Genomic DNA, 11,165 nt, shown 5'->3' on the forward strand with positions numbered 1-11,165 from the left:
CGTTGAAAAGTGCTTGGAGCATTGGTCACTCCTTGAGGCATACGATTAAATTCCCAGAAGCCTAAAGGACAAACAAAGGCTGTTTTGTTCTTGTCAGCTTCCTCCATTTCTATCTGGTAATACCCAGATTTTAGGTCCAGCACAGAGAACCATTTAGAGCCTGCTAGTGCGGTGAATGCATCTTCTAGCTTCGGAAGGGCATAAGCATCTTTAATGGTTTGTATGTTAAGTTTCCGATAATCAATACAGAGGCGTACAGAGCCATTTTTCTTACGCACCACCACAATGGGTGAAGCAAATGGAGATTCTGATTCACGGATTATTCCAGACTCAAGCAGTTCTTGAAGATGTTTTCTCACAGCATCAACATCCTGTGGATGTATAGGGCGTGGTCTTTGTTTGAACGGTGTAGGGTCAGACAATTTTATTTGATGTTTCAACCTTGTCTGTACGGCCAAAATCAAGGTCATGTTTGGCAAAGACCTCTGGTATGCTGTTGAGCTTTGAAATGATCCGACTTTTCCATTCTGGTGTTAGAGGCGATTCTCCAAAGTTGTATTGAAGCTGAGGTGTTAATGACTCTGCAGGCTTGTCATGGACTTTGACACTTTGCTCTTTGGAGATAACAGACTCTAAAGCGGCAATCTCTGCAATGGCTGCTCTCGCGGGGATGATAATTTGATGGTCTGACTCATTAGTTACTACCACTGGCAGGTAACAAGGCCGATGTTGAGGTATGTTAATGAGACAGGCTTTAACCATAAGTCCCCCAGGCAGACAGGAAGAGGCTGGGTGTTCAACAACAACCACTTTCTCTTCCCTCAACACCCGTGTGGTCAAACATCCCTCAAGGACAACAGTTTGGCCAGATAAAATGGTTTGTGGCTGATCAGGCTGCAGAGTCAAAACAACTGGATGTTCAGGTGAGTTTTGAACATACCTGTTCTGCAGGATCTTCAAGACAGCTTGATACCCAAAAGCAGTGGGTTTAAAAGTAGTAGACTGGCTCTCAAGGTGCTTCTTGTAGGCAATATCAAGAGTATTTGTGCCTACTAGTAAAGTGGATGTGTGGTTTTGGTGTCTGGGACTACCAAAGCTAGGGTGTCCACTTCAATTGGTGAGCCAAGAAATTCAGGTGGAAAAGTCAAATTTAATTCAATGTACCCAAGGTATGGTACATTTTGGCCATTGGCGCCCTCAACTTCCAACAGATTGTTCAGAGACATAATTTCATGGTCAAAGAGGTGGGTATTATAAAATGAATGTGGTACTGTAGTGACTTGCGACCCACTGTCAAGGAGGCAGCTGAAGTTTGTCCCCTTTATTTGGATTTGGCCCATGCTCTTTGTACCGATGAGACCCTTAGGTAATACAAAATGTGATTCAGAATGGGGGTTGGGACAGCTGATGGTGGCAGCTCCTGGGTGTCCCTCAGCAGGAACTGCATTTAGTTTAACTGCTGACTTGACTTTTGTCCATCCCACGCTTGTTGTTTCTGACGAAGCTGTTTCTTCTTTTGTTCCACAAGGCTTGGATTTGCTTTGTTACTACATTGGGAAGACATATGACCATCCTCACCACAGTTAAAACAGTACCCTGGCTTTGGTCTTCCAGCGGTCTGAGGTGAGGTGTTGCTGGTCCTTGGCTTAGACTTGGTCTGTTGCAGTTCTGATTTTGCATCAACAGGTGTCTTTCTGGACATGAAGGAAGACATCTGCCGTTGGAGTTGCTGAATCTGCTTTTTTAATTCTTTCAGTTCTTCATTAACTGTGACATGACCACAAGAGCAGGTACTCTGAGACTGAATGGTCACTTTTTGTTTAGATGAATGAATGTGCTTTCTCATTAGAGATTCTTTAGCAATTTGTCTGTCCTCCTCTGTCCGGAGTGACAACAAAAGTTCAGAAAATGGGGGAGGATTGCTTTTTTTCTCCTCAAGTTGCAACTTGGAGATGACTGAGTTGTCCCAGCATCCCCGGCAGAACTGTTTAAGTAAATGTGTGTCTTTGTCTCTTGGTAATATTCCTCCTCTTTTTATTACTGTGTTGAGGGTAAGCTGCAATCGCTGGAGATAGGAAGATGGCCGCTCTCCAGGATTTTGGAAAATGTTTAAAAACTGAGCGAAAAGCTCCTCTCCATCCTGCACTGTCTGAAAAGCTGAATCAAGGACTTGAAGAAGAGTGGAAGGTGGTGCACCAGGGCTCAAACATTTAATTAAATCTGCAGCTGGCGACAACAAACTTTCCACAATTCGCCGATTAACATGCAATCTGGAAAGGCTGGGATCAGCAAGTAACAGTTCGATTTGAGATCGCCATGAGTCATAGTCCGCTTCATTGCTTGGTTTAGGAATTTTTCCTGAAAATGAGCGGAGTCTAAGTGAAGATGTGGAAAAGTCACTATTTTGTACAACATGCTCCACCACAACTCTTTGAACGTCCTGTGGAATAAGGTCATTCCTCGACAAAGGAACCCTCTGGGTTGGTGGTATACGGGAGTGACTGGGTCCAGGAGGTGCTCCCTGCTGATCAGTGGACGAATGGGTTGGAGGAGGTGAAGAGGCTTGAGGCACAGTTGGTAACATCTGCTGACTTTGCACAGACTGTGCTAAGGTAAGGATGTCTTCTTTTTTTTCTTCCTCCTCTTCATCACCACCATCATCTCCATCATCACCACCATCATCATCGTCCTCATCACCATCATCATCTCCTGTTGTCTCCAAATGTGTGCTGATTTGATCCATTACACCTTTCAGGACCTCCTCAAACCGTTTTCCGCTTCGTTTAGCTATGTTCTTCAGCTCATCAATGTAGTCCATGGGAGGGCTGCTGCTACTCACTGAGGCTGCATACTCTGAAGCGAGAGAAGTAACACGAAATATCGCATCTACTGTGGTTCTGGAAGGGTAATTATATGGGAAAAGGGGTTGTAGTGCATTTAATGTAGAATCTTCTTCAAACTCGACAATCAGGTTTTTATAAAATGTACTTTGTGGATCACTGACATGGAAAACCTCTTTTACTGCACCATAACATTGTAAACGATCAACTATCTCTTTTTCATCCTCACTGCTCTGAGTGCCAGTAACTAACACAGATCGTTGCATGTTTAACCCCAGCTGAGTAACAACATCCATTTTTGTTTTTGTTATTGATAATGATAACACATCCAGAATAAAGGTACTGTGGAATTATGCAATTATTCACCCACTACAAGACTCCTGGCTAGCTCGCCACATGTAACGCTTTTCTTAAATGCGCAGGTCTGACTGCAGGGCTTAGTGTTAACCACTCTATAAAATCAGAAATAGGTACGGCATGGAGTCATGATTGGGTGGATAATTGATGCAACTGATGCAAAGAGCTTTGTTTATATTGCCATTTATTGCAGTGGAAATAGTAATGATAATAATAATGACAATAATAATAATAATAATAATAATAATAATAATAATACTAACAGCAAAAAACTAAACAAAGAGAAATTGTTCAAAAGAAACAAGGACGGGGAAAAAAAAGAACAAACCGAAAAAGAAATAATCAATAATACTTCAAAACCAAATGTAGTTCAAAAGTCCAAGAGCAACGGGAGAATTGTTCTTTTCCTTTAGATACTCCCTTAGAGTTTATTTTGTTTCCTGTATGGAAAGTGTTGTTTGGTTTTCCTGTGTGGAGAGTGTCTTTCTTTTTCCTACCACCAGGTGGTGTGTGGGTAGCTCGCCATCCTCCTTCAGCAAGCGAGTCGATGAAGGGGGAAAAAAAAAACCTGACCTAAAAGGCCAGAAAACATACATTAAGTTCATATATAAATGTTATATTTATATAAGCTAAATGGGAAAAAAACAAATACATACTGCTATGTATTGACAACCACTTCATATATTATAAAAATGAGAGAAAACAAAAAATCCTTTTAAAAAGAAAAGTGCACTTCATAATTCAAGTTCAAAATTTCTCAAGGTAATTAGCAGTCGCTACGAACAGCTAATAATAAATCAAATCAATCAACTTTAAGAATGTGATTGATCAAAGTAGCTACAAACAAAATCATATTAGGTACCAGACTTCATTGATGCACCAGCATGGAATACAACAATAAACAAAGAAATCATGAAAAATAATCAAATCTAAAGTTGAAAGAGAAGCCTTTAAATATTAAAGGTGTGGCCTTTAATTCGGCTTTAACAGTGTGACTTTTTATTAAGTAAATTATTAGTAAGTGGACTGAGCTGATGTGGCAACTGATTGTCGAGTTGGTAGCTAATGCTAACTGGCGGCGCACAGCGGAAATAACGCCCCATCATATATGGATGAATATTTACTCACCGTCGAGTAACGGCTTGTTTGAGGAAGTGGATGTTACTTGTTCTCATCAGAAGGTAAACCAGGCATCAACAAAGCCCAACCTGGTGAGTATTGCAGCGGATATATTAGCGGCGCTAGTATTGCTGATACAACGTCAAGTTCAGATGGTACTTAACTCACCGCAGATCCTCGAGTTTTAGAGATGAATTCGTTCAGCGATGAGTCGAGTTGGAGATTTGAGATTGTTTTATTAACAACCAACGCCACAACCAACAGTGAGCAGCAGCACAGTGGAAACCCGGAAATACACATGAGGGTCCCAGCTGTTAAAGGGACGGCTTAAAGGGAAGGTGGTTGGGGCGTGGCGGTCACGTGGGTTACAGAGGCACGAGACAATTCCATCCATCCATCCATCCATCCATCTTCTTCCGCTTATCCGAGGTCGGGTCGCGGGGGTAGCAGCTTCAGAAGGGAGGCCCAGACTTCCCTCTCCCCAGCCACTTCTTCTAGCTCCTCCGGGGGAATCCCGAGGCGTTCCCAGGCCAGCCGAGAGACATAGTCCCTCCAGCGTGTCCTGGGTCTTCCCCGGGGCCTCCTCCCGGTGGGACGTGCCCGGAACACCTCACCAGGGAGGCGTCTAGGAGGCATCCTGACCAGATGCCCGAGCCTCAACTGGCTCCTCTCGATGTGAAGGAGCAGCGGCTCTACTCTGAGTCCTTCCCGGATGACTGAGCTTCTCACCCTATCTCTAAGGGAGAGCCCAGCCACCCTACGGAGAAAACCCATTTCGGCCGCTTGTATCCGCGATCTCGTTCTTTCGGTCATGACCCAAAGCTCATGACCATAGATGAGGGTGGGAACGTAGATCGACCGGTAAATCGAGAGCTTCGCTTTTTGGCTCAGCTCTCTCTTCACCACGACGGACCGGTACAGCGCCCGCTTGACAGCAGACGCTGCGCCAATCCGCCTGTCGATCTCCCGCTCCCTTCTTCCCCCATTCGTGAACAAGATCCCGAGATACTTAAACTCCTCCACTTGGGGCAGGACACCCCCCCTGACCCGGAGAAGGCACTCTACCCTTTTCCGGCTCAAGACCATGGCCTCGGATTTGGAGGCACTGATCCTCATCCCGGCCGCGTCACACTCGGCTGCGAACCGCTCCAGCGAGAGCTGCAGATCACGATCTGATGAAACCAAAAGGACCACATCGTCTGCAAAAAGCAGAGATGAGATCCTAAGGCCACCAAATCGGATCCCCTCAACACCTTGGCTGCGCCTAGAAATTCTGTCCATGAAAGTGATGAACAGAATCGGTGACAAAGGGCAGCCCTGGCGGAGTCCAACTCTCACCGGAAACGAGCCCGACTTACTGCCGGCAATGCGGACCAGACTCTGACACCGGTCATACAGGGACCTGACAGCCCGTATCAAAGGGCCCGGTACCCCATACTCCCGGAGAACCCCCCACAGGGCTCCCCGAGGGACACGGTCGAACGCCTTCTCCAGGTCCACAAAACACATGTAGACTGGTTGGGCGAACTCCCATGCACCCTCCAGGACCCTGCCGAGGGTGTAGAGCTGGTCCAGCGTTCCACCCTCGCTGGACCAGCTGGGTGGAACGCTGGTCCACCCAGCTGGTGGACCAGCTGGGTGGTCCACCAGATTGGATTGAGTGGAGACAATTCCACTCAATCCAATCAGTTTATTTATTTAAATTTTCTAGTCAGAAATATATTAGTTTAAAATCACTCACACATTAAAATGACATTTACGGCTCAACCCGAAGCTGGCAGGGACCTACAAAGGAAACACAGCAAACCAAATAAAAGAAAATTGTGCACCAAACCAAAGAAAGTACCACCACCCGGAAAGTCCACCACCAACACCGCGAGCTGGCCGTTCCTGTCAAAAAAAAAGAAAAGACATTCAAATTACATACATTTCTTGGTTATACAGTTCAGTCCTCACAAATCAAGCAATAGCAGTCCAAGTTAGGAGTCCGTCCTGAGACGAACCGCCGCGCCACAGCAAACGCCAGCCAGAGCGGCACCAGAGGGATCAGGACGAGCTGGTCATAAACCAGCCTGAATCAGCCACACTGGACGAGAGTCAAAAGCCAGCTTACGCCGACCAGGACAGCGGGTATGAAGCCGACAACCAGGGCGACGGGTAGGCCGCCGTCAGCCGACGACGAATAACCAGGTCACAGGCGGACGGACCGTCAACCAGGGACAACAGAGTACGGGCAAGCAGCCGGCCAAGGACAAACAGCAGCGTCTATCAAACATACATGTCAAAAATAGAATCTGGAAGCATACGTAAAATGAGCTTTCGCTTACCACTGAGCTTGATGCCTTATGCCTCTGGCAGGGAGAAGAAGCAGTCAGCTGGTACAAGTCACCTAGATGTTACAAGTAAAGCTGAGCTAAAGCTAGACTTACAGATATTAAAGGTGTGAGAAGCTTCTTACCAGAAGAAGGCTTGAACAGCAATCAATGTATTAAGCGCGTCAGTCGTATAGCGCCAGTAAACAGTGAAGTCTGAACCGGAAGGAGAACGTGTTGTCTACCAGGTGAGGGAGGGCCCTTTATATACAGACAGCGCTACAACCAATTAAAGTCAGGCACTTGTGTGGTGCGTTCAGAGCCCACAGGGCATACTGCCACAGTTATAAAGTCGGATTTTCTGAGAAGAAACCACTCAGGCTTGAACAGCCATTGATCGCCCACTCAGACATTGATGTTCTCCCTCTCAATTATCACGGAAGCATCAGCGAGCCTCCAGCGGCGCACGCAGCCCTTATTGTCTCATTTCCAGCCAGAAGAGGCCGTGTAGTATCACAGCAGGACGTTCTGCTCCGCCCCCAGGCCGCTTCATGAATAAATGAGCCCGTAGTAGCGGGAGCTGATTGTTTTCCTCTGTCCCGCCGCTCCGGGACCTCGGCGCCGGCCGGACCGGCCCGGTTCTCACGCTGCAGCGCTGCGTTATTCAGGCTGCGGCTCCTCAGCATCGCTAACGTTAAAACAAACATTTTTACTAAAAACTAAACTTACATTCATAAACAGTTCCACAGCTAAAATTCATGCAATGTAGAATTTGAAGCTGAAGCTGAAATATTCATCTGGGCTGTAAAATAGGGAGCAGCAGAGGCGGAGGGGGCCTTCAGTTTGATCTGCTGGTGAACATGACGGAACCAGAGCGCAGGAACTTCATTCAGGTTCTGAACGGGCTCGGCGCTCAGACCCGTTCACACGGCGCCGCTCTTCATCTGAACTGTAACGGTTTGTCACCGATCCAGTCGCTCGTTTACACGACACCAGTGACCAAAGTCTCACACCGACACATTCTCAAGTGTTCTGATACGCCCCCCAGTGGAGGTGTGAAGTACTGCGCCAATGTGAGAGCGCAGAACGCACAGCTGTAGGGTTTCTCTACTCGTGCAACAGATGAACAAAAACAACGGCGGATCTCGTTGTGCTGCGTTTTGCTGTTGAACTTGTTTGGTTTTACATAATTTCTGATAAATATGTGTTACATGAGCGCTTCATTTGTGAAATGGGTTACTGTTTACTGTGAGGTGGAAGCTTAGGGACTAAAGCGCTTTCGATGACGTGCCAAAATCCCAGCGCCATCTAGTGGCCTGGTATAACACCTACAGCTGACTCAGTGCCGTTAAAACTTGGAACTTTTTCCCAGTTAGCATCTGAAAATGTGTCTAGCGGCTCGGTGTGAGCGGAGCCTCAGTGACGTCTCTCCGCTCTGTGATCTGGCGGTTCGGCAGAAAGCAGCAGTTTCCAGACTGATGGACGGATCCGGTCCGGTTCACTGCTCAGACCAGCTGGGTTGATGTTGGCTCGACCCGACTGTAGATGTGGGAATAATCCGTCCGTCCGTCCGTCACAGGACCCCACAGACTCTCTGACCTCAGACTGACCTACAGAAACCAGTTAGACCAGCATTCATGACTGGGAGGAAGCTGGAGCGCCCAGAGAGAACCCGCCCACCCACAGACAGAACTACATGCTGGGAATCCTCCTGCTGGTTGGAACTGGGAGAGATCTGGAGTCCGTCTTCATCGGGATGGGTGGAGAGTCTTCCTGCTGCTGAAACATCTGGAAGGTTCTGCAGGTGAACCCGGTTTCTCCGGCAGGAAGGTGATCTTCACCTCAGAGAGGAAGTCTTGTTCTGATTAAGATCTCTCCTCTCGGCGGCGTAGAAACAATCAGCCACTTTGTCTCTGGTCTCTCCGGGTTCCTGTGAGACAAACAGGCCGACTCTCCGTCTCTGAGCTCGACTGCCGTCTGATGCCTCTGATGTTGGAGTGCATCTTCTGACTGCGGCAGAAAGAGATGACGCAAAGCGTTTGATCAGCCAGCTTCTGTCTGCTCGCATTCTCTCAGCTCGCCGTGGAGTGTCAGGGATCTGACGGCTTCAATTAGCAGCCAGAGCGGCAGAAGAGCCGGATCACAAACCGGCAGAATGAGCAAAAAGCAGCTAAACCCCCCAATGTGAGACACAGCCAGGTTTGTTCCTCTTTCAAGTCTCTTTGATCAACTTTCCACCATGAAGCGTGAAGACTAACAGGAGCTTAGTGATTAAAATTCATAATAAATGATTGTTTGGCGAAGCAGCGGGAGGAGGGAACGTCAACCTGTAGCCGGGTCTCGTCCTGTAAATCCACTAAAGCCTGATTAGCGTAAATAAAGACAAACATCCACATCTGTCAGGGAGGAACATGGCGCCTTGTTAGCGCTGATGAAGCGGCGGCCCCCAGGGGCAGCAGGATGCCCACGTGCAGCTGAAGCATCTGGATATTTATTCAATCTGCAGGACTAACCGACCAGGACCGCGGCCATGATGGAGTCCGGTCACACACACAGAGACAGCATGCTAACGCCATCAGCCTGGGATTCAAACCCAGGACCTTTAGTCCAAACCTCCAGCTGGGAGGGGAGGATTCTCCCTCCAGGTTTCTGAGATTTGCTCCATGCTAGTTAGCAACCGCTACTTCCTTTTTTGCGTGACAGCTGGACAGGAACTAAGGCTTCATTCCCGCCAGCCCAGTTCAGTCCGCTTTAATCCGACTCTGGTCCATCTGACTAGTCAAACTCCGGTCCGGTTGGTGAGGTGTGAACGCTAATCGACCTTTGACCTCTGCTCCTCCAAACATCGGTCTGGGTTCGGTTGAAGTGAACTCTGTTTGGTTTGAATCTGAATGCCCAGCGGACCGGAGACCGCTCCAAAATCAGGAAGTGGACTACAGGACAGGGGATTCTGGGTAAATACAACCCAAGCTAACGTGCTAGCCTAGCCTAGAAATGGCTCCTGGTCTTCAGCCAAAGACTAAAGAGAAATCCTCCAACGCTAAAATCTGACGCCTCCATCTTGTTTTCATCTGGTGAAGAAGGAAGTTGCTCTCAGTGTCTTCAGAGGTTTTTGTGTCGTTTCCTTCAGTGGTTCTTGGTGCAGCGCCCCCACAGGCCAGGAGGGGAACAGGTTGGTTTGACTCAAGAGAACCACAGCAGCTGGAGGTGGAACAGATGGTGGAGCTCTGGTTTCAGTAGAACCGGGTCGACCGGACCATCAGGAGGGAAACGCCGTCAGTGACGGGTCGGCGTCTGGAGGCAACCTGCAGGCTGTTGGAGCCTCCACCCATCGGGTCAGACTGATGAGGACAAACTTTGTGCTTCTTATCTGGCTGCCAAACAACCAGCTGAAGTTTGAACACAAAATCATTATTTTACTTCATCGAGGTAAAAAGCAGACACTTTCTCCAAACTAGAATTGAGTTTTCAGCATCGTAAGTTTTTCTAACATCTCTGAAATATCAGGAAACGTCTGGAAGATCCTCCATAACTGCACTGTAAAAAAAGTCAGTAAATTTACGGTAAAAAACTGTAAAAAACCAACAGTTTTTGACCGTCGTATCCAAAAACATTGCATTACCGTAGAAATTACATGGAACTACCGTAAGTCGAAACTGCAAAGAAAGTCAGTAAATTTACGGTAAGAAATGGTAAAAGACCAACAGTGTTTGACCGTCGTACCCAAAAACATTGCATTACCGTAGAAATTACATGGAACTACCGTAAGTCGAAACTGCAAAGAAAGGCAGTAAATTTATGGTAAGAAATGGTAAAAGACCAACAGTTTTTGACCGTCGTATCCAAAAACATTGCATTACCGTAGAAATTACATGGAACTACCGTAAGTCAATACACATATATATCATGAATTTTTGACAGTCATGAGCAATAAAAAAAAGGATTGTAAAAATAATAGAAATGGTAAAATCCATAGAAAAATTGTATTCTTTACCAGTAATTAATAATCAATGGTACTAATTTCCCAAATTACAAAGTTTGTTGAAGTTAATCAGCAAAATGTTGCATAGAACTACATTACAATAATTGATTTCTACAAATACATCTTAAAATATATTACTCTCTTCTATTGACTTGTAGTGCAGGGGTTCTCAAAATGTTCTGCTTATAAATCTATATATTGTATTTAGTAAATAGTTATAGGGTGACTCAATCATAAGCATTTTAAAACAATGCAACACAGTTGCTTAGCAAAATAATTGCTTTCATTATTTAATCATTTATTGGGAAATATTAATATATTTATTCATAGTTATTCATTCAAGCTTTCTCTTTTTACTCATAAGGTTCTCCATACCCAGTGGCGCAACTGCACATTATTCAGGTGGATGCTGCGCCCCTATGCGTTGCATACACTGCATACCCACTTTTTGCGCCACTGTCCATATCTTTCAGGGGTCACATCACAATGATTTTCATCTTTCGACTCCCTACCTCGGGAATCCTGTTCTAGTCAACATTTCTAAGATAAATAGAA

At 46.3% G+C, this 11,165-nt stretch overlaps 2 protein-coding genes across 2 annotated transcripts in view; both read right to left on the reverse strand.

Annotated features, from left to right (window-relative positions):
- The window catches only part of enpp1 (ectonucleotide pyrophosphatase/phosphodiesterase 1), a gene marked incomplete at its 5' end in the record, with an annotated part of 381,118 nt that overhangs the window by 199,401 nt on the left and 170,552 nt on the right, over nucleotides 1–11,165 (reverse strand). The window lies entirely within an intron of this gene.
- LOC116733847 (uncharacterized) lies at nucleotides 1,065–4,686 on the reverse strand. The gene is made up of 3 exons (XM_032584725.1): nucleotides 4,485–4,686; nucleotides 4,326–4,405; nucleotides 1,065–3,770 (listed from the first exon to the last, which is right to left on the reverse strand). The coding sequence occupies exon 3, from the start codon at nucleotides 3,134–3,136 to the stop codon at nucleotides 1,448–1,450; it is 1,689 nt and encodes a 562-aa protein (XP_032440616.1). The 5' UTR covers nucleotides 3,137–3,770; nucleotides 4,326–4,405; nucleotides 4,485–4,686; the 3' UTR covers nucleotides 1,065–1,447.

The sequence above is a fragment of the Xiphophorus hellerii genome, chromosome 15, assembly GCF_003331165.1.
Source record: "Xiphophorus hellerii strain 12219 chromosome 15, Xiphophorus_hellerii-4.1, whole genome shotgun sequence".
Lineage (NCBI taxonomy): Eukaryota > Metazoa > Chordata > Actinopteri > Cyprinodontiformes > Poeciliidae > Xiphophorus > Xiphophorus hellerii.